Raw genomic sequence first — 27689 nt, forward strand, 5'->3', positions numbered from 1 at the left:
TAAAGTGTACAGTGGCAATTTGTGAATATGTTGGTGGTGGGGGAACTACAGCCACAAGTAAAATGGAAATGTAACAGAACAACATCGCCCTTGCTTTACAGTTTAACAGTTTCAAAACACAAGTCATAAGTAACAACATTAACAATAATTAAGCAAAATTAGACAACCCGGCTCACGATAGCTTACAATCTACAAAGATACAAAGTACAGATGTGTATTTACATTTTGCATGGTGGGCTGTTTTTTTTATCACCTCTGCCTAATTTATTTGATACACTTGTTCATGTGACCAATTTTTGATCTAAGTTATACTCTCTGTACTGTACTAGTTGTTTATCTACTTCATCACATGAATTGTAATCACTTAGTTCACCACTAGTAGTCCTTGATGTATTTATACTTATCTTGCTGCATTGTAAGCCCATGGCTTAAGGCCCCTTTACATTTAGTGATGCACCAGCGATCCCGACCAGCGATACGACCCGGTCAGGATCGCTGGTGCATCGCTAAATGATCGCTAGTGAGCTTCCACACAGGAAGATCTCACAGCGATGCAGCAGCGATACAGCGGACGATACTTACCTTTCTGACGCGGCGATCCTGATGTCCTCCGTCCGCGTCCACGCGTCGCTCGTCGGCGCCAGCAGGAATCCCAGCAGGAAGCGCCCAACGAGAAATGGAGCTGCGTGATCAGCGATGGACAGCGGGGGAGCCGGATATCGCTAGCAATATCGCTGCTGCGACACCAAATCGGTGATGCTTTAGCGATATTGTTATGTGTAAAACCCCCTTTAGTAAAGGAGAGATGTCTATAAGACACCTATCCATTACTAATCCTATAGTTATATGGTAAATAGAGACAAAGCCAGAATAAAGTTTTTTATTAGAAATAAAACAAAACACACTTTTCCTTTTTTACTTAAGAATAACAAAACACAGTTACTCACCTAACGCCTATTTCCACCGAAGCCCTCATTTTCCTTTAATAAAAAAACAATATACCATACCTGTCAGTTGTTCTGTCTCACGCCGTAAACCATGTCTGGGGGCTAAATAGTTTTCAACCTGGATGATGCAGATTCTCACGGTGATCTGCTGTGAAGACACTGAGCTTAAACTGTGGGACCTCATCACTAACTTTTTCCCACAGTCCTGAGGTCACTGCAGTTCAGCCCGGCTGGAAACCTCGATGATGTCACTGCTGGTCAATGATGCTGCGCTCGAAGCAGCTCATTCAAAAGGTGGTTCTCAACCTGGACAGTCGCATCTTGGCACCGTCCAGGTTGAAAACTATTTAGCCCCTAGACGTGGATTACGGCGTGGGACACAACGACGGACAAGTATAGTATAATGCTGTTTTTCTATTTTATTTTTATTACAGGAGAACAAGGGCTTCAGTGGGTAGAACTATTTGTTATTTTTAAATAAAAAAGTAAAACTGAGTTTTGTTTTATTTCTTATAAAAGACTTTATTCTTGCTGTCTGTTTATTTACCATATAACTATAGGATTAGTAAAGGATAAGTGTCCATAGATGCCTCTCCATTAGTAAGGCCCGTTTCATATTTGCGTATGGAGGAGCTGCATAGGGCTGTGGACTTCCTCCGTGACGCTCCGCCCACGGCCTTGCCTCTTCCAGTCAGCTCTACCTCCGTCGGCATGCGTACCTTTAGCATTAGGTACGCAGGCCATGCCGATGTATGCGGATGCCTCTGCATGTGTCGTTTTGACGGTGTGTCAACTGCACCAAAATGCAACACGTAGCGTTTGGCGCAGGGTACGCAGACCTCATGCCGACAGAGGTGGAGCTGACTGGAGGAGGCGCGGCCGTGGGCAGAGCTTCACGGAGGAAGTCTGCAGCCCTCCATACGCAAATGTGAAACCGGACTAAGCTGTGGGATTGATGTCACCTGACAATACAAAGGTGACGTCAACCCCACAAAAATGAACCCCACTTGCTGTTGCTACAGGGCAAGTGGGAAGAGCCAGGAAAAGTGCCAGAATTGGCGCATCTAATAGATGTGCCTTTTCTGGGCAGCTGCAGGCTGCTATTTTCAGGCTGGAGGGGCCTATATCAATGGCCCCTTACCAACCTGAGAATACTGGCCCCCAGCTGTGAGCTTTAGCAAGGTTGGTTGTCAAAAAAGGGGGGGACCCCACGCTGTTTTTTCTAATGATTTATTTAAATAATTAAAAAAGCCACCGTGGGGACCCCTTTATTTTTGATAACCAACCTTTCTGTAGCGGACAGCTGAGGGTTGCAGTCCCCAGCTGTGAGCTTTTCCAGGCTGGTTATAGAAAATAGGGGGAACCCACGCTGAGCTTTTCATTCATTTAGTTATAGCACAGGAGGCTGGGGAGGAATACCCCGATCATCCGCTCCTGCTGTCACTGTTCTTAGCGGCAGCAGGTGTAGGTTGATGGGAGTAATAGTCCCAAAAGCCACCACCTACTGTTATCGTTCTGACTTTAATCTAACTCTCATCATTCTCTCCTGCTCACACAGATCACCGGCAGAGCAGGGGAGAATGATGAGAACAGTCTTCAGCACCTGCTGCCGGGGAACAGCGCTTACTGTAGCGCTTCTTCCCTGCCGACTGTCCGTGTGGTACTGATGTGGCATTGCCACACATGTACCGAAAGTATTACACAAACTGACACGGATATCGCCGATACCGTTTTTACCGGTACCGGAAATATAAGGACATGTGAAACTGGCCTTATAAGGGAGTATTGTGGTCATGCTCTGTGACACATGCACTCCACTGTGCTGTGCATGGAGGGGTTGGAGGACTCCAGCTGTCTCCTATGGTAAATGGTGTGACTCTGACTCCAGCTTTGATGCATTACTTCCCATTGAAATCCTGCTCTGAAAATAATGAATGACGGCTGACAACATCCTCTGTGTACACAGGACAAGCTGATAATTCCAGGAAGTGTTCGCCAATTGTATAGGCTTAGTGATCAGTGTGAAATATCATTTTAACTAGGAGAGGTTTCATTGACTGATTGTTTTTCTCCTTCTTCTTGTTTAGGATCTCTATAGCCGCCGTCGTCCTGCACGTCTGGTATGGTCATCCCTAAATAAAAGCACAAGGCGTAGATGTGTTATGTACAGTACAAACAGAATGGAGATCAGATAGATAAAGATTGTTGCGACCACCGATACCCCATAATTAATGGAAATAAAGTAATTATTCAGGATGAGCACAGAATGACAGTCCAAACAAAGCACAGGTGCTTGGTGCACCTTTGGTGGCGGAGCAGTCCACCTTCTGGAGCGACTTGTTTTCCATCTCTCTCCACGGCTTTCAGGGCTCTTAAGCTAGAACTGTAAATCAAATGGTAAAACTGGAGAGACAAAAAGCACAAATGGGTCTTATCTGATAACTCTAAGCGCCCCCACATCCCTTTAAATAAAAGCACAAAAACATTGGGTACGATATGCTAGATGTGACTTCAACTCCTATTTAAAGAGAGGAATGGATGAAAAAAAAAAAAAAGGGCGATGCATCTGACGTGACCGTCCGTATGATCACGCATGGTGTACTAATGTTGCAGTGGTTAGTAAGGGCTTGTGCAATGTAATGATACGATACGATATGACATAAGGTTCCCTGAGTATTACACTGCAGATGAGATTTTTGCCTGTCAGGAGCTGCGACCCCCCCTTCCTCACCCACAGCTCACACATATTGCAGCTCTGTGCCTGCATCTGTAACAGGACACCAGGCACTTCCTGTGCCAATATTCCCCTCTCCCCAGCTAAGGAATGTTAATTAGTTAAGTGGAAAGAATCTCTCTTGTCCTCACCATGCGGCGAATTCAAGTATGGGAGATATTAGCGAAGCCATAGCTCAGACCCCGTTCGCGACAGAAAAACGAAACGGACAATTCTGCAACGTGCGCCAATCCGGCTTCACTACGGTGGTTCTTGCTAAGGTTGAGCCCCGACGGAATCCGAGAATTGGATTTCTCCTAAATGGTGTGACAATTACTGCATGTTTGGTTTTGAATTATGCCCTTCGACCGACTAAAGAAAATTATACTATGTGTGTGTTTATACGAGGTACCCTCTGCGAGATATAGTTATGATAAGTTTAATAGTCATATTCTAACTCCAAGAGCAGGGGGGAGGACCCTCACCAGACTGCCCCTCTAGTGATGTCACAAACCCAAAGGGATAAGGTATTCCCTCCCTAAAATTGGTCATTCTTCCTGGAGATCCCGTGCTGCTAGGATCCCAGATGAAGGGAGATGCCTGGCCCCGCCTCCCCACATGGTTAGCCCAAGTCAATCTAAGCACATGTAAGTGTTAACCTCTTTTTTTAAAACCCGTTTATTTTATATTTGCATTGTACATATCTAATGTCTCAACTTTGTAAAACAGTTTTATCTTTGTAACACTGCCCGTCTTTGGGAATAAACTATAAAACTTATTAGCTGTCTCCAGGCTCTAGAAACGAATTTACGTGCCTTTAAGATAATTACGTTACTGAATTGAGTTGGCTTCGATCCCCTCTATTATGTTTATAAATTAATAGCAGAAATCTGGAGCTGGTGGCGGCGAAGTGTGGTCTGGGTTCCAGGTACTGCTGGCTGTGACGGAAAGGGATTTTATAAGCTAATTGGGTGGCTGCGGCCAGAGCATTTTATAATTCCCTCACTGCAGCATGCCGGGTGGCCAGTCCTCATTGAAACAGCCGGCCGGCGACCCATTATCCCAGGTGTAGTTCCCTGACTGACCTGAGGGTAAGGGGGGCGCCGGAGAGCTGCGATTTCTAAAGTGGAGATGAAAAGTGGGATACACATAAATCCCCGGGATTTGTGAAATATTGTTAGCAGTGGTGGGACACCCAAAATAACCCCCCTGCGATAAATTGTTAGGGCAAGATTAAGTTGCTGTTTTTATCACATTGTGGCAGCGGTGGGATACCTAAGATAAGCCCCCTGTGCATGTGATAGCCGTGTGTCGGCAGTGTGCCTCCCTCCATCCATGACATACCGGTGTCAGCGGCGGGATCATGACATGCATGAATACGAGCGGCCATGTTTTGTTTTGAGCGGTATAAGGTGTACGCAATGGTGGCTCTGTTAGCGCGTGTAATGGTCATGAAATCAGGAGGGACATCAGCTTCAGGTCATTCCCTTCGTACAAAGAAAAATGAAACAATTTAGTTAACTATGATATTGAATGGAGAAAAAGCCACCGGCTCAAGTAATGTCTGCAGAGCAAATGTAATAAATAAAGGTGTCCAAGATGAACCACGGTCATCTCCCGAAATGTGAGCTTAACTGTCCCTACAGGTGTATCCCCTTGTGGAAAGGAAGAATGCTGCTTTGTTACATGTTGAACCCATAGCCAGGCGAAACAGAAGAGGGAGGCCGAGCATATCCGTATATCTATAGGTGAAGCAGGGCTGAGGTGGCACCACACCATTAGATAGCATCAACTGTTGACCAAATACTATTGGTGTTACTTGTGCCTCTTCCTTCCTCAAACTTTCTGCAGTGTGAAGCTTGTCCACTTTGGTTAAGTGCTTTCTCATAAGTTGGATGAAATAAGGCATGGCAAAGTCCATGATATCAAAGGCATGGACAAAGTTCATGATATTTTGTCTCCATACCAACTTTAATCCAACATCTGAAGAGCATAGCTGAAAGGCACTCATGTTTCCCCTCCACTAGAAACCACTGAAGTTTTTCCGCCAATTCTGAATCTTTCTACTCTGCAGCATATAGCATTGCATCCTTCCACAAGCAGTCCTTCTTACACAGCTCCACACTCTGTTTCCAACGGTTATTCCCCTTTTACAGACATGCAACAATCCTGCGAAACTCATGCTTCTCCAAGCCTTGTGCTAGGCTTATATTATCAAAGTTATCATACGCATCAATGGATGCCCCTAGAGCCTGGTACTCCTCCTTTCTGACAGCAAGTTGTTGAGCACCTTATTGACAGACTATGGTTTAACAAGAGGCAACTGGTTCACTTAGAAACAAAGCTGACTGTTCTAGTGTGATCTTAGTGAGGACAAAGTCATTCATTAGATGTTAACTCTGGACCAGAATAATTCTAAATGTTCACGCATCTTCTCTGAGGTTTAAACTTGGAATTAATGATAGCAAGCTATGTGAACATGCCCATATGAGCACACTCCAAACCCAGGACAGCTTCAAGGAGGGCAATTAGCTCTTCAAAAACATCCCCGATCCCGGTAGCAAGAGATGCAGTTCATCGGCATGGATCACAATATTAGGCGTCGGGTTCCTATCGCTGCACAGCGGGAATCCCGAGCCTTACTTCCAGCGGTCTCCCATTCCTCTCCAGCCGCAGAGGAGGTTGCTCAGCAAACTCGTCGGTCCCGGCGCTCTGCCCAGACCAGCTCCGTGGGTTTGCTTGCTGCTGCCACCTCTGGCACAGCTATGGCAATGCATGCTGCTCAGCAGCGAGATTCTCCAGGGACTAAGTCCCCATGTCGGGCCACTGAGCATGCTCGTGGAGTGATTTCCCATTGGAGATCAAGGGTCACGTGCTCAGGTCCTGCACACTCCATAGCGGCGCTCGTGGCAGTGACGCCGCGGGCTTAGTGGGCCTAGTAGGACTCTAGCCCCGTGTCCTTGGGGTAGAGTTCTGTGGCCGCTTACTGTGCGCTCTTTGGCCAGGCTCTGTGAGTTAAACAGGCTCCGGCATCCTCGTTCAGCGGCTGTGCGGCTCTGTGAATTAACAGTCGGCTCCTGTTCACATTGGGTGACTTAACCCACGTGTGACTGTTTTTACGCCGCTCTATTCTTCCGCCATTACCTAGCAGCAGTGTACCACCTCTGCACGGTGGACCCCGGGCTGCGAACGCACCTATTTTATAATTTGGTGCGTTCCGCCAGTCCTAACATTATCCTAGCGCCAGGGTCTGGCTAGTAATGGCGGACAAACAGCGACTGCTGCAGTACATCCGGCAGCTGCAGGGCAGGTTGGCGGCTCTTGAGCGTCCAGCCTCAGCTGCGGGTTACTGCGGTCACTGTTCAGGCAGCCACAGAGGCCGTCTCCCGTGTGACCACTGCCATCCCTGCCCCGACTTTGTCCCGCCTCCCACTGCCCGAGAAGTTCTCGGAGGATAGTGCCTCTTGTAGGGGTTTCGGGAGCCAGTGCTCGATACAGCTGGAGCTGCTGGCAGCACGATTCCCCTCTGAGCGGGCCAAAGTGGGATTTATTATTTCCCTCTTGTCGAGCAGGGCTTTGGAGTGGGCCACACCGCTGTGGGAGCGTGGTGATCATGTGGTGCAGAGTGCCTCTCAGTTCTTAGACACTCTGAAGCATGTCTTCCTGGGACCGCGAGTCACCCATGACACCGCGCTCCGGCTGCAGGCATTGTCACAGGGTTCGTCCATGGTCAGCCACTTTGCCATCCAGTTCCGGACGCTGGCCTCGGAGTTAGAGTGGCCAGATAAGGTCCTCATTCCGGCATTCTGGAGAGGTTTGGCTGGCCATGTGAAAGACGCTCTGGCCACCAGGGAGATTCCTGCTACACTGGAGCTTATCACTGTCTCCACCCGTATAGACCTTCGCTTTGCCGAGCGAAGGTTGGAGCGGTCCCAGTGTAGGCAGAGGTTCAGGTTGGCACCCAGTTTTGCTAAACCTCTGGAATCTCCCGATCGGGGGTCCGAGCGTCAGGGGGCTTCCCGCGAGGGATCCAGGCCCCGGCCCGCTCGAGCCCCTGTGATCTGTCATGGTTGCCGGCAATCCGCCAACCAGTGCCCACAGCGGCTGGGAGGACGCTCGCGCCTAGTGGCCGTAGGAGGTGGCTCACTAGACTCCGCGGCGGTTTCCTCCAAGTTGTCCTTTAAGGGGACACTTGGGTTTGGTTCTTCCACTCTGGCGGAGGAGGTTTGCGTTGATTCCGGAGCCGAGGGCAATTTTATGTCATCTGCCTTCGCTCAACGGCACGCGATACCACTGCTTATGATGTCCAAGCCAGTCAACGTCAGAGTAGTGAATGGCGCGAGGTCATGCCCGAGGGTATCGACCAGGTGCTTCTAGGGGACCCCTAGTTGCGGTATCACTCTCCCCATATAGAGTGGTCCTCGGGGAGAATTCTTGGTTGGAGTAAGTCATGTGAGGGTAGATGTCAGAGGGAATGCGTCCAGGTTGCCTCCACCGAGGTCCCCGCAGATCTTTCCTCGCTTCTCAAACACTATCGACAGTATGCGGACGTGTTCTCCAAAAAGGTGGCGGAGACACTTCCACCGCATCGCCCCTATGACTGTCCTATTGACCTCTTGCCTGGTGCTGAGCCTCCCCGGGGTCGAGTCTATCCCCTATCTCTCCCGGAGACAGAGGCCATGTCTCAATACATCAGGGAGAATCTGGCAAGAGGATTCATTAGGAAGTCGGTGTCACCAGCGGGGGCGGGATTCTTCTTCATCCAGAAGAGTGGGGAACTACGTCCTTGCATCGATTACAGGGGTCTTAACGCCATCACTGTTAAGAATAAGTATCCTCTACCCCTGATATCAGAGCTGTCTGATAGGCTACGGGGAGCGAGAGTGTTTACCAAACTTGATCTGCGGGGGGCTTACAACCTGATTCGCATCCGTGATGGGGATGAATGGAAGACAGCATTTAACACCAGAGACGGGCACTATGAATATCTGGTGATGCCCTTCTGGCTCTGTAATGCCCCAGCCGTCTTCCAAGACTTTGTGAACGATATCTTCAGGGATATGCTTATCACCTTGGTAGTAGTCTATCTGGATGATATTATCATCTACTCTCCAGATATTGACTCCCACTGGAGAGATGTTTGCAAAGTTTTCGACCTCCTGCGGGCAAACTCCCTCTATGCCAAGTTGGAGAAGTGTGTGTTTGAGCAGGAGTCCTTGCCTTTCTTGGGCTATATCATCTCTGCCCAGGGTTTGGCCATGGATCCTGCCAAGCTACAGGCTGTGATGGATTGGCAGGAACCCCATTCTCTCAAAACGGTGTAGCGCTTTATGGGGTTCATAAATTACTATCGCCAATTCATTCCTCACTTCTCAACTTTGGTAGCGCCCTTGGTAGCCCTCACCAAGAAGGGTGCAAACCCCAAGTTGTGGTCAGAACCTGTCTCCAAGGCCTTCTCCTCTATTAAATCCCATTTCACTAGCGCTCCCATTCTACATCGCCCTGATGTGGACAAACCCTTCATTCTGGAGGTGGATGCCTCTTCCGTCGGTGCTGGAGCGGTCCCGTTCCAGAAGGACTCGCAAGGTCGGAAGCACCCATGCTTCTTCTTCTCCAAGACCTTCACACCGGCGGAGAGGAATTATTCCATTGGAGACAGGGAGTTGCTAGGAATGAAGTTGGCCTTTTCAGAGTGGAGACACCTCCTGGAGGGGGCTCACCCCCCTTTCCAGGTGTTCACCGACCACAAAAGTTTGGTCTATTTACAAACAGCCCAGCGGCTGAATTCTCGCCAGGCCAGACGGTCCTTGTTCTTCTCCCGATTCCACTTCACCCTGCATTTTCTCTCCGGGGAGAAGAATGTCCGGGCCGATGGGCTCTCCCGCTCTGTGGTGTCATCGGAGGAGGAGGAGCCCCGGCTGATAGTCCCGTCTGAGAGCCTGAGGACCATGGCTCCGGTCGCCCTCGAGTCTGTACCTCCGGGCAAGACTTTTGTCCCTGCCCATCTGCGACCGGAGGTCCTCTCTTGGGCTCATTCGTCCAGGTTGGATGGACATTTTGGGACCAAACGGACCTCTGAGCTTCTGGCGAGGAGGTACTGGTGGCCGCATATGGCCCGTGACATCAGGGACTATATACGGGCGTGCGTCTCTTGCGCCCAGAATCGGCCCTCTCAGCAGCGGCTTGCTGGGTTACTCTATCCTCTGCCGGTTGCTGACAGGCCCTGGGAGATGGTCGGTATGGACTTTGTGGTGGGTCTGCCCAAGTCCAGTGGCAGCACCGTCATTTGGGTGGTCACCGATCATTTCTCCAGGATGGTGCATCTGGTACCACTCTCTCGGCTACCTTCGGCACGGGGCCTGGCAGCGATGTTTATTAAACATGTTTTTCGCCTGCACGGCATGCCGGATAAGATTGTCAGCGACCGGGGTCCTCAGATTGCTTCTTGGTTCTGGAGAGAGCTGTTCTCTGCTCAGCATAGAGCTAAATCTCTCCTTGGCCTATCATCCCGAGATGCACGGGTTGGTTGAGAGAGCCAACCAGACCCTGGTGACATATCTGCGACATTTTGTCTCGGTCGGCCAGGCAGGATGATTGGGCACCCTTGCTGCCGTTGGCGGAGTTCGTCTTGAACAACGCTGTGGCCGACTCCACCGGTCAGACCCCATTCCTCTTAAATTACGGCCAGCATCCGCACGTCCCCATGCCCATGTCGTCCCCAGACTCTAGGGTGGCAGACTGGGTGGTGGAAGCACGTGACATTTGGGATCGCACGCAGGATGCTATCCGGGCCTCCAAGGAGAGAATGAGGTCCTCTGCTGACACTCGCCGGCGCCCGGCTCTGGCCTTCGCCCCTAGCGACTTAGTGTGGCTCTCCGCTCGAAACAACAGGCTGCGGGTGGAATCCGCTAAGTTCGCACCGCGCTATATTGGCCCTTTCAAGGTCCTCGAGCAGATTAACCCTGTGGTCTACCGCCTGGCTCTTCCACCACACTTGGCTATCTCGGACACGTTTCATGTGTCTCTCCTTAAGCCGGTGCACATGTCCCGGTTTTCTGAGCCATCTGCCGGGACATCAGACCTGTCGCCAGACGAGTTTGAGGTCAATGCCATCGTGGGATGCAAGATGATGCGGGGCAAAAAATTTTACTTGGTGGATTGGAAGGGTCATGGTCCAGAGGCGCGGACCTGGGAGCCGGTGGAAAACATCCACGCTCCTCTTCTCACTGCGAAATTTGAGCGGAGCGAGGTTCAGAGAGGAGGGGGCCCTAGGAGGGGGGGGGGTGTTAGGCGTCGGGTTCCTGTCGCTGCACAGCGGGAATCCCGAGCCTTACTTCCGGCGTTCTCCCATTCCTCTCCAGCCGCAGAGGAGGTCCCGGCGCTCTGCCCAGACCAGCTCCGTGGGTTTTCTTGCTGCTGCCACCTCTGGCACAGCTATGGCAATGCATGCTGCTCAGCAGCGAGATTCTCCATGGACTGTCCCCATGTCGGGCCACTGAGCTTGCTCGTGGAGTGATCTCCCATTGGAGATCAAGGGTCATGTGCTCAGGTCCTGCTCGTGTTCGGATTGGCTCATCCGGGAAGCCAGGAAGGTCCCGGACGCTCGCGGCTATAAAAGGTTCGCATGGCTGCTCGGCCATGCGCTAGGATAGCCTGTATTTTCTGACTATAAAGAGTGGTGTATGCACGTATGAATGTCTCTGGTGACTGACTCATTATGAAACCCCTACCCTTGGTACGCATGTGTTGTGCAGCCTAGCCTGCTAGCGCCCAAGCTTAGGTCGGTCAGAGTTTGAGTCAGGCATTAGCCATCATCAGTGACTCGGCACGCCTCAGTGCCCCGTGCTCCACACTCCACAGTCAGCGTCTATAGCGGCGCTCATGGCAGCGACGCCGCACGCTCAGTGGGCCTAGTAGGACTCTAACCCCGTGTCCTTGGGGTAGAGTTCTGTGGCCGCTTGCTGTGCGCTCTTTGGCCAGGCTCTGTGAGTTAAACATCCACGTTCAGCGGCTTTGCGGCTCTGTGAATTAACAGAGTCGGCTCCTGTTCACATTGGGTGACTTAACCCACATGTGACTGTTTTTACGCCACTCTATTCTTCCGCCATTACCTAGCAGCAGTTTACCTCTGCACGGTGGACCCCGGGCTGCGAACGCACCTACTACTATTTTATAATTTGGTGCGTTCCGCCAGTCCTAACAACAATATGCAGACCACACATTTGTGCAAGGAGAAACTCTGGGCCATCCACGCATGTAAAACAAACTTCTTTCCATGTGCGGGCGCGATTGGCCTTCTGTGCACTATCCACAGCTGCCCGATACTCCCCAAGATGCACTAAAGTGGATGCCAACCAGGCATAATGTGGCACATTGTTATAAAGAACCTTAGCAGCATCATACAAGCCCTCAACCTAACAGCGATCATTGTGGTTTGATCCTGATGAAGAGGTTTGTGAACCTTGAAACGTGTTGACAATAAAACGCATTCATGCTTCACTTTCATTATCGTATCTTTGAACCTTGGGCAGCGCAGACTCTGAACCGCCATATTCCTCATTTATTGTAATCAATGAAGAGGAGGGTGACAAAAGATGGAAAACAAGCAAATAGGAAGCTGAACCAAACTATTCGGCCACATCAAAGGTGCGTCAAGGATTTGTAACAACTTGGCAAGTTATTGACTTCCTAAAGGATAGGTGATAACTTGCCAATTGCTGGGAATCAAATGCTGGGACTCCCACGATCCAGAAAATAGTGCTCCAAAACACCCAATTAGAATGAGGTCGGATTTTCCCACTTCCGGATGTCTCACTAGTGGGATTCCACTACAAGAGTAAAGTCTAAAGTCAAAGGGCAACCACATTAGATATCTTCCGTACTAAAAATGACCCTTCTTCAAATTACTTCTCTATGCCCCAAGGGGGTGAAGAACTAGGCATTGTCCTTATATCTTAGGGAAAAGTAGAAAATATTAATCTTTGGATGACTGATGGGTCAACGGCCTTTTTCTACATGGCATAGTGCATGTGAATATAACAAAAATAGTGATAACTTTCATTGTTTGCAAACATTAATTTTACAAACAATAGGAAAACCGATAAAGGGACAAGATGTTCTGATGACAAGTGTCATTAGAGGTCATAAGTGAAAGGCTATGGACATTATGTATTTTTTATTTTAAAGCCGGTATTATGTAACTGTCTCTCATTAAAAAGTTTTACAACTGCTTTGCATCTGCAGCTTGCATACAAAACAATACATTGCAAGCTGAATGATGCAGTTCAGCCTCAATCCTCAAAGCCAGGCTCCCCATTGGCTTAGTCTTCAGTGTCCGCTGCCTTCTACTAAATGCATTCCTAGTAATCTTAATATTCATTATAGCAAATCAAAACCAGAATTGAGTTTACATTTTCAATCAGGTGGGCAGGAGATGCTGTAAACTACGCCAAGAGGCAGCCCGATTTTTGGATTTGAAACTCAATTCTTTGGGCAGCTTGCAATATCTTGATCTACATGCAAGCTGCAAAAGAAAAATGGCTAAAATATTTTAATTACAGGGAAAACAACATTTTTCTGGTATACTTTCAAGAAGTAACTGCTAAAAGGTGTCCAAAGTCTCCAACCTATGCACAATGATGAAACGTTTTCCCCCTTGTGGTGGGCTGAATACTCGTACACTTTCATATGGAAATCTGCTTAGAAAAAATAAATGCTTGGGATTTTGATTTTTCCTAGTCGTGGCCCTTTCTGCCATTACAAAATACTAGGGATTTTGTTAGCTTAATTTTCTTGATCTAGGTTGTGTAAAAGGATAGAAAATTATCAAGTAAGGTATATTCAGTGCTCAGCATAAATGAGTACACTTCGTTTGAAAAGTAAGATTTTAATCAATACCTCCCTGAATGCAAGAAGAATTTCCAACATTTTGGCAAGATTGCATTTCATAGAACATTTTCTAACCCATAACATGAAAGTCAGACTAATAATATAACTTTCATTACAAAATCTTAACATTTACGGTACACAAATTATTTGATACAAAAATGAGTGCACCACACATCAAAAACTACTCCGCCTAGTATTTTATATGATCTCCAAGACTTTTAAGTACAGCACCAAGTCTACTAGGTGTGGAATGAACAAGTTGGCGATATATTGCTACATGTATCTTTTTCCATTTTACAAGAATGAGCACTTCTAGAGCCTGGATGCTGGATGGAGATTGATGACAACTTGTCTCTTCAGAATTCCCCATGAGTGTTCAGTTGGGTCAGGAGACATTTGGCCACTGAATCACTTTCACCCTGTTCTTCTTTAGAAATGCAACAGTTGTCTTAGATGCGTGTTTTGGATCATTGTCATGTTGTAAAAGTGCAAGACTATGAAAGGCACACAGTGATGGTAGCATATTCTCTTTCAACATAGAGCAGTACATCTGTGAATTCATTAAATCAATGAAATGTAGTTCCCTGAAACCAGTAGCCCTCATGCAGCCCCACATAATTACACTGCCACCACCATGAGTCACTGTAGGTACCATGCAATTTTCTTTTTACTCCTCACCTTTGTGAAAGCATTGTTTTGAAGCCATTAGTTCCAAAAACATTTATCTTTGTCTCATCACTCCAGAGTACAGAGTCGCAGTAGTCTTCATATTTCTCCTTATGTTCTCTAACAAATTGTAGGTGGCTTTTTTCTGCATGGGCTTTAGAAGAGGCTTCCTTCGTGGACGGCACCCATGCATAATGTTCCTCTGCAATGTATGCCGTGAACTTGCATGTCAAATTTTCCCCAACCCTTTTTCATCAGAAGTCACTCCCGTTTAGGTGGCAACTTCTGTGGTCACCTGGACGTCTCTATGAGATGACTGCCATTCCATCTTTGAAAAAAAATGTATCACTTTTGCTACAGTATTCTGAAATGTAAGTAAAGATCTGCTGATCTTCTTGTAGTCTTCACCTTTCTTGTGTAAAGATATTATTTTTCTTCATTTATATTAGATATTGTGACATTTCTCGTCCATTTGTTGCAATTGCTGACTGCACAAAATGCTGTTATGCAACACTTAACTGTCTGCTGGACACCTGAGTAATGAATAATTAGACATATGTGAGGTGGAATTTTTCTTAATTAAAATTTTGTAGTCTAAACTTTATCTTTGCTCCAAAGACTTTCAATGCGGTGTATTCATTTATGCCAAGCACTGCACATATAGGATGAGGCTGGGTTAACCCTAGTGAAAAATTCTCATTTAATTTGCATATAGTCACATTCAGACAACTCTTCTACAAATGTAAGGGAAATCTATACTAGAGCACTAGGCTCAGAAGTGCGCACTTCCTAACCCCTGATCTCAGGCATTGCAGGTTCTTGCAGATTCTGGATGCAGAATCCGCATCGTTAATCCATAACAAATCCACCAACATGTGAAACTGGCCCTGATGCGCCGCTGACATTGAGACTTGACTTACCTTGTTTACTAATACAAAAATATTTGACTACATATGTTATCGCTGCAAGCAGTGGAACGAATACAACGAATACAAATGCTGATACAGCTACAATGTGACTTCTTTTTTCTTTACATATGGAATCAGCGGTCGCACTTCCTTCTTTATATAGAATCTGACCCAACTCCATGCACCTGTAGAAAACACAAAATGTACACAATTCTTGGCACTTAGTAATACATGTATTAGAGGTTATTATCCTTCCTCAGACTGCAACGACTGCTGATAGAGAAGCATGAGACCCAGACCTGCCCTCCAGCCTCATCAAATTTTGCCTGTTTTCAATGCAGCGCCACGCACGGGTCCATATGGATTTCTCCAGAATTTGTGAATCTTGTGATATTATGTCCCATAAATTTTGCGATATTAAAAGTTCTTTACATTTTTACGTTGAGGAACATTTTTGTGAAGTCGTTCTGCAATTTGTAGACATAGTTATGCAATGATTGGTGACCTCTGACCATCTTTGCTTCTGAGAGACTCTGCCTCTCTGGCATACTTTTTTTTTTTACTGACATGTGACACAATGGAGAAAACTGACCCTCCGTCTATTTTTCATTAGTACCACTTACTTTTTCAGCATTTTGTTAACCTTGTCCCAACATTTGTGATGTTGTGCTGCCTACAATTTCTAAAGGAGTTAATTTTTTTCAAAATGTCCAACGTTCACCTGCTGATCTGTGCTCTACGTTCTGTTGTGAAGAAAATATTGCGATAAGTGGTTTCAAAATCATTGCATTCTGGCTTTCTTTATATCTTAGGTCCCCCTAACATGTACATGTTTCTGGTACACATGTCATCCTTAGTTCTCACGAATACCACACGTACCCATTATAAGCTATGACGGTCTTCACATGGAGACATGTCCATTTTGTTTTCCGGCTGCACGGATGACAAGGACCAAAACAAGTCTATGGCTCCATGAAAAACAAGTACAGCACAGGGATGGCATCTGTATGCTGTCTGTTTAACATTGTAAAGTATAGGAGAAGCTTTGTAATTCATTTATTTCTTTATTCATACCGGAAAAACACTGATGACACCAGTATATATTTTTTTCCCAGTACCAGTTTTATACAGACGTGTGAATGAGGCCTCAGGCTAGGTTCAGATTTGCGTTCAGGAGGGCTGCGGATGTCAGCTTACTTCCTCCTTTCTTCCTCCGTGAAGCTCCGCCTACTTCTGTTTGCATCCTGCATAACTATCTTTAACATTGGGTACACAGGGACATGCGTTGCATGTGGATGCGTCCATATGTGGCGATTTGACGTGTGCGGCAACCGCAAGGAAGTGCACAATTTTGCATTTTCGTGCGCTCGCTGCACATGTCAAATCGCCGCATGTGGACGCATCCACATGCAACGCATGTCCCTGCGTACCCAATGTTAAAGATAGGTACAAAGGAAAACGCAGGACGCAAACAGAAGTAGGCGGAGCTTCATGGAGGAAGAAAGGAGGAAGGAGGCTGCTATCCACAGCCCTCCTGAACGCAAATCTGAAACCGGTCTCACACAGCATCTCAATTTTTTGGAAAGTGGATTATACATTAGAAAGTGCAACAAAATCATGTCCCTATTACATTTTTTTTTAAGATAAATTACAATACCATTTTAAGTTTGGACATTCAAATTATATTTAATGTGTATGGGGGAAAATCGAGGAAAAAAAATTGGACATTTTAGGCTGAGTTCACATGTGGCGTTTTTTTTTCGCGTTTCCGGGCCGGTTTTAATAGCGCGATTTTGTCGCGAAAAATAAACATCCCATGCATTCCTATGGGATTCCGCAATGCTGTGCTAATGCTGCGGTTTTTACCGTGGCGGAATCGCTTTGCGGTAAAAAACGCAGCATGCTCATTAGTTTTGCGGAATCGCGGTGATCCCGCACCCATAGGAATGCATTGTTCTGCTTACTTTCTGCATGTGGCTGTGCACACCATGCGAAAAGTAAGCAGAACATTTGCGGATGGTACCCACGGTCCGGAGGAGAGGAGACTGTCCTCCGGGCTTTGGGTACCATATCCCTGTAAAAAATAGAATTTAAAATAAAAAATATAGTTATTCTCACCTTCCGACGTCCCACGCAGCCTTCCCGCCTCTCTCCACGCTCCCGGGCCCAGTAAGCCTTTGCGAGCGATGACGTCCGTTCTCGCGAAGTCTCGCGGTCATTCGCGAGATGTCGTGATCCCGCGACAGACATCATCGCGGTAATTGTCGCAAAGGATTACTGGGACCGGGAGTGTGGAGAGAGGCGGGAAGGCTGCGTGGGACGTCGGAAGGTGAGAATAACAATATTTTTTATTTTATTATTATTTTTTACCTTCTATCTTTTACTATTAGCAATTCTGCAAGCTAATTACGCTTGGCAAAATGCTAGTTTTTCCGCGGGAAAATCGCGGGAATTTAAAATGCTATTTTCCCTCGGAATGGAATTCCGGAAATCTCATGATAATTTCCGCGAGAGTTCCGCTACGTGTGAACCCAGCCTTAATTTTATCTTGGCCCAGTTTTAGGTCCTTTTACACAAGTTGATTATCTGCCACTGTAAAGAATGGTGTCACAAGACAAACCAGCAACAAACCAGTAACAATCACAAGACAAACCGGTGCAATGCTCATTCACTGAGCAATATGATTTTTTGAGCATGCGTGAGTCATCATTTCCAGCAGCCTTAGCCCGGAGTGATCAAGGGATCATCTGGAGATAGCATGCACTGTATACGGGGGACAGAGTAACCAATTATTCTGCCCCCAATATTGCCGGTAACTGAGCTCCAAATGACCTTAACATGGCAAATCAGAGGTCACTACTTGGCCGACATCGGCCCATGCAAATTAGTCACCTCTCTGCATGCTCAGGCTGAATCTGCAGAGATAAAACTCTGCTGGATCTCTGCAGAGACAACTGATATTGTCACGCTTACAATCCTATAGTCGCCTGGCCACAAGTTATTGTGTGGCCAATTATTATGTTATTAAGAAAAAAAACAATACACAACAACATACTTTGTCCACAGAGAACATTCAGGTGCGTTGTTTGTATCGCTGTAATGACCCTCCGTACATATGTCACACTCTGTGTCTTTTACCGGATCCCCTATTTAAGAAAAATAAAATATTGCGTTGTTAAGGACTTTACCTTCTGAATACCATTCTCTGCAGGTTGTTACATTCTCATAGTTTCAATTCTCTAATATAATCTTAGATTTGCGCAATTAACGAAAAATAAAATGGTCAAACAGTAGTTTCCCTTTTTTTCTTCTGTCATTAAAGGGGAAATGTAACTTGCAACTTTTGGAAGTATTACTAGAGATTAATTCAAACAACTTTTTGTTTTGCTTTCAAATTAAAAAAAAGCAAAAACCTTTGCTGTCATTATTCTATTAAAATGATCACATCTATGGGGTTTTGCATTTGTAATCGGAGATATTCTCCTGTAAAGTGCAGCCATATTACGTCTGACATATGAATGAAACTTCAGGTTTTATTTCTCCACTAACACCAAAAGAGACCGCCTGAAGGATCAGCCAATACAAATTATATAAAAAAAAAAAATTCAGAAGATTTTATTAAACAATTTACCACAGAAATAAACGAAACATAAAATAGGACTGAAAAATTGTACTAGGGACAGCGCACATAAGACCAAATACAGCAGAATCCCCACAGAACATATCAAATAGATATTAAATATATGAGGTCACATTAGATATGTCTATGGAATCACCCATTACAGTGGACTGTATCACAACACAATATAAAGTTGCTATAGTGCATAAAGGGCCATAAGTAGCACACTAAATCAATAAATATATGACATAAGTAATCAGTTATTGAGCACCATAGAGTCTTGCCTTGAACTGCCCCAGAAAAGAGTAATAATAATGGATCATCCAAAAAAGATGAACAATATGTAGATGTTCAATACTAAATACATATAGGGCAGTCGCCCATATCAAAATAGACACAGTAGAATATTGGAATTAATTACCCGTGTCTATAATGTAGGGGTATGAGGACTGCTGAAACGCACCTCGACACGTGTTTCACCGCTGCTTGCAATTTCGTCAGGTTTATTTCTCCACTACCTGACTTGCATCAAATATTCCTACGTCCTTGTCAGAGAATTAAGCTACTATGGTCCAAAATCCAGGTCGGTCCTCCATGGCAGCCGAACCAAGTAGTGTTCACTTCTGGGCTGAGCACTGTATAACCCATCCCCCAGCACTGATTGGCAGCTTTCTGCTTATGCATAGTGTAATCAGAAAGCGGCCAATCAGTGGTGGGGGCATGGTTGGACCAGGAGGCACAAAACACCTAGTCCTGTAGTGATAACCTCTTGCTGATAAAACACTGATTTTTTTACAACAACAAAGCAACAGTAAGTGACACATCATTGGAATCAGGGTCTCTGCCTTTACATCACGCTGCTGTCACGGATGTGTCAGAGGCTGAAGACCGCTGCACTGCATCCGTCTGCAGAAGGTCTAAGTAGTTTGCTTTGCAGACTTCTGCCTTGTCCTTCTGATGCTTGGACGCAATGGCCACTTCCCCCGGCTATAATGGTCACACCTGGATCTGGGTGTTTATAACTCCCAACTTGCTATTGGGAGTTGGGGGTGAGGTTTCAATTTGCATTTCCCTGTTGAGGCTTGGAGCTGTAGCAGTCGGTCATTGTCATTTTTGGAGTTTGAAGCACGTTGGTGTTTCTCTCTGAGACTACTCAAACAAAGTGTTCCCCTTTTTCGTTTTTCTATCCCAGTTGTCTTTAGTTAGTGGGGATGGTCTAGCACTCATCCTGTCCTTCCTGATGCTGGGCTTATCGCCAGGGTCAGGCAGAGAATAGGTATCCTGCTCAGCGATGGGTGCGGAACCTATATAGGGATGATAGGGCAGACAGGGCGACGTTAGATGTGTCTAGGGGTCTCCAATCCCCCCTTCCCTAGTGTTTGGTTCCCTTTCCCTTATCACTTCTTGTTGCACTTAGCCTTTCCCTCACATTGTGTGACAGCTGCTCTCAGATTACATAGCAAAAAACCTCCTGACAGAGTCCCTTTAATATGTATTGCTTATACCAAGGATGTACAAGAGAAGAGGGATCCACCAGCATCTATTTGAAGAAAGTGATCCCCATCACACCACTTCAAAAATGGACAATCCCTGTTCCTGTCAGACTAATCTAATAAGCTTTAATGAAGAGGTAAGTTCCGGACTGGACCAAGGAAATGTAGTGGACGTGGTGTACATGAACTTTTCAAAAGCTTTTGATACAGGGCCACACAAAAACTTGATACATAAAATGAGAACAATGGGGATAGGGGAAATTATGTGTAAATGGGTTAAGAGCTGGCTCAGGGATAGGAAACAAAGGGTGGTTATTAATGGAGAACACTTGGACTGGGTCACCGTCAGCAGTGGGGTACCACAGGGGTCAGTATTGGGCCCGCTTCATTTTAACATTTATTAATGACCTTGTAGGGGGCATAGAGAGTAGAATTTCAATATCTGCAGATGACACTAAACTCTGCAGGGTAATCAATACAGAGGAAGACAATTTTATATTACAGGAGGATTTATGGAAACTAGAAGCTTGGGCTGATAAATGGCAAATGAGCATTAACCCCTTCACCCCCAAGGGTGGTTTGCACGTTCATGACCGGGCCAATTTTTACAATTCTGACCACTGTACCTTTATGAGGTCATAACTCTGGAACGCTTCCATGGATCCCGGTGATTCTGACATTGTTTTCTCGTGACATATTGTACTTCATGTTAGTGGTAAAATTTCATTCAAATAACTTGCGTTTATTTGTGAGAAAAACGGAAATTTGGCGAAAATTTTGAAAATTTCGCAATTTTCCAACTTTGAATTTTTATGCCCTTAAATCACAGAGATACGGCACACAAAAAACTTGATAACTAACATTTCCCACATGTTTACTTTACATCAGCACAATTTTGGAACCAAAATTTTTTTTTGTTAGGAAGTTATAAGGGTTAAAAGTTGACCAGCGATTTCTCATTTTTACAACACCATTTTATTTTTAGGACCACATCACATTTGAAGCCACTTTGAGGGGTCTATATGATAGAAAATACCCAAAAGTGACACCATTCTAAAAACTGCACCCCTTAAGGTGCTCAAAACCACATTCAAGAAGTTTATTAACCCTTTAGGTGCGTCACAGGAATTTTTTTGAATATTTAAAAAAAAAATGAACATCTAACTTTTTTTTCATAAAAAAAATAATTCAGGTTCAATTTTTTTTTTATTTTACCAAGGGTAACAGGAGAAATTGGACTGCAAAAGTTATTGTGCAATTTGTCCTGAGTATGCAGATACCTGATATGTGGGGGGGGAACGACTGTTTCGGCGCATGGCAGAGCTCAGAATGGAAGAGCGCCGTTTGACTTTTTCAATGCAAAATTGGATGGAATTCAGATTGGACGCCATGTCACGTTTGGAGAGTCCCTGATGTACCTAAACAGTGGAAACCCCCTACAAGTGACCCCATTTTGGAAACTAGACCCCCCAAGGAACTTATCTAGATATGTGGTGAGAACTTTGAACCCACAAGGGCTTTACAAAAGTTTATAACGTACAGCGGTACAATTAAAAAATCATATTTTTTCCACAAAAATGATCTTTTCACCCCAATTTTTATTTTCCCAAGGGTAACAGGACCCTAAAAGTTATTGTGCAATTTGTCCTGAGTACGCTGATACCCCACATGTGGGGGTAAACCACTATTTGGGCGCATGGCAGAGCTCGGAAGGGAAGCAGCGCCATTTGACGTTTTTGGCTGGAATTGAGATCGGACACCATGTCGCGTTTGGAAAACCCCTGATGTACCAAAACAGTGGAAACCCCCCACAAATGACACCATTTTGGAAACTAGACCCCCTAAGGAACTTATCTAGATGTGTGGTGAGAACTTTGAACCCCCATGGGCTTCACAGAAGTTTATAACATAAAGCCATACAATTAAAAAATCATATTTTTTCCACAAAAATGATCTTTTCACCCTCAATTCTTATTTTTCCAAGGGTAACAGGACCCTAAAAATTATTGTGCAATTTGTCCTGAGTACGCTGATACCCCACATGTGGGGGTAAACCACTATTTGGGCGCATGTCAGAGCTCGGAAGGGAAGCAGCGCCATTTGACGTTTTTGGCTGGAATTGAGATCGGACACCATGTCGCGTTTGGAAAACTCCTGATCTACCAAAACAGTGGAAACCCCCCACAAATGACACCATTTTGTAAACTAGACCCCCCAAGGAACTTATCTAGATGTGTGGTGAGCACTTTGAACCCCCCAGTGCTTCACAGAAGTCTATAACGCCCGGGCGTGAAAATAAAAAATTCGTATTTTTTCCACAAACATGATCTTTTAGTCACCATTTTTTTATTTTCCCAAGGGTACCAGGAGAAATTGGACCTTAAAAGTTGTTGTCCAATTTGTCCTGAGTATGCTGATACCCCATATGTGGGAGAAAACTACTGTATGGGCACACGTCGGGGCTCGGAAGGGAAGTAGTGACGTTTTGGAATGCAGACTTTGATGGAATGGTCTGCGGGTGTCATGTTGCCTTTGGAGAGCCCCTAATGTACCAAAACAGTGGAAACCCCCCACAAATGACACCATTTTGTAAACTAGACCCCCCAAGGAACTTATCTAGATGTGTGGTGAGCACTTTGAACCCCCCAGTGCTTCACAGAAGTTTATAACGCCCGGGCGTGAAAATAAAAAATTCGTATTTTTTCCACAAACATGATCTTTTAGTCACCATTTTTTTATTTTCCCAAGGGTACCAGGAGAAATTGGACCTTAAAAGTTGTTGTCCAATTTGTCCTGAGTATGCTGATACCCCATATGTGGGAGAAAACTACTGTATGGACACACGTCGGGGCTCGGAAGGGAAGTAGAGACGTTTTGGAATGCAGACTTTGATGGAATGGTCTGTGGGTGTCATGTGCGTTTGGAGAGCCCCTGATGTACCTAAACTATTGAAACTCCCCACAAGTGACCCCATTTTGGACAGTAGACCCCCCACGGAACTTATCTAGATGTGTGGTGAGCACTTTGAACCCCCAAGTGCTTCACAGAAGTTTATAACACTCGGACGTGAAAATAAAAAAATCATTTTTTTCCACAAAAATGATATTTTTGCCCCCAATTTTTTATTTTCCTAAGGGTAACAGGAGAAATTGGACCCCAAAAATTGTTTTGCAATTTGTCCTGAGTAGGCTGATACCCTACATGTGGGGGTAAAACACTGTTTGGGCGCATGGCAGAGCTTGGAAGGGAAGGAGCACCATTTGACTTTTTCAACTCAGAATTGGCTGGAATTGAGATCAGACGCCATGTTGCATTTGGAGAGCCCCTGATGTGCCCAAACAGTGGAAACCCCCAATTCTAACTCCAACCCGAACCCCAACATGCCCCTAGCCCTAACCCTAGCCCTAACCCACCCCAACACACCCCTAGCCCTAACCCTAGCCCTAACCCTAATGGAAAAATGGAAATAAATACATTTTTTTAATTTTATTATTTTTCCCTAACTAAGGGGGTGATAACGGGGGGTTTGATTTACTATTTATGGCGGTTTTTATTTTTGGCAGCTGTCGCACGCTAAAAGACGCTTTTTATTGTAAAAATAGTTTTTGCATCACCACATATTGAGAGCTATAATTTTTCCGTATTTTGACCCACCGGGTCATGTGAGGTCTTATTTTTTGCGGGACGAGTTGACGTTTTTATTGGTACCATTTTCGAGCACATGAAATTTTTTGATCGCTTTTTATTCCGATTTTTGGGACGCAGAATGAAGAAAAACCAGCGTTTCATGAATTTCTTTTGGGGGGGTGCGTTTACACCGTTCCGCGTGCGGTAAAATTGATAAAGCGTTTTATTCTTCGGGTCAGTACGGTTACAGCGATACCTCATTTAGGTCTTTTTTTATGTTTTTGTCGGTTTTATGCAATGAAAACTATTTTATATAAAAAATAATTATTTTTGCATCGCTTTATTCTGCGAGCTATAACTTTTTTATTTTTTTGAGGATGACGCTGTATGGCGGCTCGTTTTTTGCGGGACAAGATGACGTTTTCAGCGGTACCATGGATATTTATATGCGTCTTTTTGATCGCGCGTTATTACACTTTTTGTTTGGCAGTATGATAATAAATCATTATTTTTTGCTTCGTTTTTTATTTTTTAAGGGGTTCGCTAAAGGGGTTAACTAATGGGACAGTTTTATAGGGCGGGTCGTTACGGACGCGGCGATACCTAATATGTGTACTTTTATTGTTTTTTTTTTTATTATTTCCAAAATATGGATTTATTGGGGGAATATTTTTTTTTTTTTCCTAATTTATTTGGCGATTTTTTTCTAATTATTTTTACACTTTTTTTAATTTTTTTTTTACTTTATTACATAGTACCAGGTGGGACATCACTGTCCTGTGACAGATCGCTGATCTGTCACATCACAGATCACTGTGACAGATCAGCGATCTGACACAGGCACTGCAGAAGGCTTCCTCATGCCTGCGCTTTGCAGGCACTGAGGAAGCCAGCTTCCTCAGGCCCCCGAAGGCCTCCGTCGCCATCTTGGATTCGGGGACCTGGAGGAAAGGAGCCCCCGGTAGCAGCGCTGCACATTGCGCTGCCGTGGGGGGCTCAGGGAAGCACGGAGGGAGCCCCCTCCCTGCCGATGCTTCCCTTTAACTCCCGGTACACCGCGATCATGTTTGATCGCGGTGTGCAAGGGGTTAACGTGTTGGGGGCGGTCCGTGACCGCCCCTGACACATTGTGTCGGGTGTCAGCTATGATAATTAGCTGACACCCGGCCGCGATCAGCGGCGCTCACCACGTGGGCGCCGCTGATCGCGCCCGACGTACTATCCCGTCCATGGGCATAGGGGCCCAGGTCCCATGGACGGGATATACCGTCGGATGTCGGGAAGGGGTTAATGGGGATAAATGTAAGGTCATGCACTTGGGTAGAACAAACAAGATGTATAATTATGTGCTTAATTGTAGAAAACTGGGAAAAACTTTCACTGAAAAAGACCTGGGTGTATGGGTGGATGACAAACTCACATTTAGTGACCAGTGTCAGGCAGCTGCTGCAAAGGCAAATAAAATAATGGGATGCATTAAAAGAGGCATAGATGCTCATGAGGAGAACATAATTTTACCTCTATATAAGTCACTAGTGCGACCATACTTAGAATACTGTGTACAGTTCTGGTCTCCGGTGTGTAAGAAAGACATAGCTGAACTGGAGCGGGTGCAGAGAAGAGCGACCAAGGCTATTAGGGAACTGGGGGGTTTGCAATACCAAGATTGGTTATTACACTTGGGGTTATTTAGTTTGGAGAATCGAAGACTTAGGGGTGATCTTATTACAATGTATAAATATATGTGAGGACACTACAAAGACCTTTCTAATGATCTTTTTACACTAAGACCTGTGACGGGGACAAGGGGGCATCCTCTACGTCTGGAGGAAACAAGGTTTAAGCATACTCACAGACGCGGATTCTTTACTGTAAGAGCAGTGAGACTATGGAACTCTCTGCCATATGATGTTGTAATGAGTGATTCACTACTAAAATTTAAGAAGGGTCTGGATGCCTTTCTTGAAAAGTATAATATTACAGGGTATATACACTAGTCCTTGATATTGCATTGATCCAGGGAACTAGTCTGATTGCCGTATGTGGAGTCGGGAAGGAATTTTTTTCCCCAATGTGAAGCTTACTGTTTGCCACATGGGTTTTTTTGCCTTTCTCTGGATCAACATGCTAGGACAGGTTAGGATAGGATATGGGTTGAACTAGATGGACTTAAAGTCTTGCTTCAACCTTAATAACTATGTTACTATGTTACTAAGTGCACTTCCTTGGTCAAATACAAATCGAATATATTGAGCACCTATCAGATATTTATGACAAATTCCATGGATGTTGCTTAGAGGGAACCGGTCACCAGGTTTTTTTTATATAAACTATAATTTATCAACTTTCCGTTTTCTTTATCAGCGTTCCTGCATCCCCTTCACAAGAGCCCAACTCCTCGGCATAACTAGGAAAATGCCCTTTTCTCCTGCACTGTATGTATGTCTGATGGGCATCTCTGGACACAGCTTGGTGCCTTGTCTCTGTGCAATCACCGTTTTTCCAGCCTTGATTGAGATGCTGATGTCATCGACAACCTGCGCAGTTCTTATTCTCTACTGTACAGGAACAAGAGTTAAACAGACAGTGTGGGTGAGGTCAGTGACGTAATTTTCTTAGGTATGATGGGGAACTTTGATCTGAGATGGGAAGTGGCAGCTGGTGCTTTAAAAGTTCTATGGAGAGAGGAGGCGTTAGAGGCAGAGACAAAGTTCTATAGAGAGAGGAGGGGCTAGACGCAGAACTTGCAGTAGGATGATTATGAGCACCAACTGTCTTCTATCTCAGTAATGATTCCTCTGCATTCACTGAAGACAGATTTTCCCGTAAATTATAAATTTTGAAAATGAAAGATCAATCCAGGAGGAGAATGAAGCAGATAACTCTGATAAGATCTACAACTAGGTCCAGAAATATTTGGATAGTGACTGAATCTTTGCGATTTCAGCTCTGGAGGCCACTACTAAATCAACTGAGATGCAAATGACCATTTTTCTACAAAGACTACTCATTATCAGGGGCTCAAAAGTAATTGGAAAAATTAACTTTACCATAAATAAAATGTTAATTTTGCATACTTTGCAGGGAATCCTTTACAGGCAATGACTGCCTGAAGTCTGGAAGCCATGGATGTCACCATCGCTGGGTTTCCTCCTTTGTGATGCTTTGCTGCCTTTACTGCAGTGACTTCAGTTGTTGCTTGTTTCTGGGTCTTTCTGCCTTTTGATTTGTCTAAAGAATGTGAAATTCAGCTCAACGGGGCTGAGATCTGCTGATGACTCAGCCATTGCAGAATATTTCACCTCTTTGTTTTAAAATACTCCTGGGTTACTTTCCCTCTATGTTTTGGGTCATTTTCCCAGTGACCAGATTCTGTTGGAAGCCATACATGCCCGCGCCATCACACCGCCATCATTGACCACCTCTTGTGACACTTTCCCACTGTCGCCTTCGTGTGACCGTGGCTGCTCAAATACTCGGGCATCGCTACATGCAATCTCCTCTTGCCCCGCTCTAAGTGGACCAGGCGAGAGGCCCGAATCTATAAATGGAAAAGTAATCAGGTTGATGATTATGTATGGCTACTGAGACTTGACCGTGTGGAAGACAGGGTGGTGATGGCAAAGTGACTGGAAGCATTATCAACTATCCAACCTTTAGACACTGCTCTGGGTTCAATAGTGGTGTGCTGCGGTCCCCTAGTAATTGGGACAGGAATGTCGGGCGAGAAGATGTGGGTGTTTGTTGTGGTACAATTTCAGCTTGCCCACGGCTTCGACCTCAGTATGCACCATCACATACAGTTCTCCGTCCCTTGCCAGGCGCCTT

The 27689-nt window shown here is 45.4% G+C and overlaps 1 protein-coding gene across 5 annotated transcripts in view; it reads right to left on the bottom strand.

Annotated features, from left to right (window-relative positions):
• Positions 1 to 1052: 1052 nt before the first annotated feature.
• TNFRSF14 (TNF receptor superfamily member 14) overlaps positions 1053 to 27689 on the bottom strand; it is a 92983-nt gene continuing 66346 nt past the window's right edge. The window contains exons 5-8 of one of the 5 annotated variants that reach the window (XR_012234072.1): positions 18178 to 18268; positions 15135 to 15307; positions 3250 to 3330; positions 1053 to 3079 (exon numbers count right to left, since the gene is read on the bottom strand). Coding sequence is in view for 3 of the 5 variants with exons in the window: in XM_073585380.1 (XP_073441481.1) it covers positions 14641 to 14747; positions 15135 to 15307; positions 18178 to 18268 (371 nt within the window). In the remaining 2 variants the exon portion in view is untranslated. Of the gene's footprint in view, positions 3080 to 3249; positions 3331 to 10483; positions 14748 to 15134; positions 15308 to 18177; positions 18269 to 27689 lie in introns of those variants that run through there. The other 4 variants (XR_012234073.1, XM_073585379.1, XM_073585380.1 and 1 more) reach the window with 4 other exon arrangements.

This window comes from Dendrobates tinctorius, unplaced genomic scaffold (genome assembly GCF_039654945.1).
Source record: "Dendrobates tinctorius isolate UK_male_01 unplaced genomic scaffold, ASM3965494v1 ptg000086l, whole genome shotgun sequence".
Classification (NCBI taxonomy): Eukaryota; Metazoa; Chordata; class Amphibia; order Anura; family Dendrobatidae; genus Dendrobates; species Dendrobates tinctorius.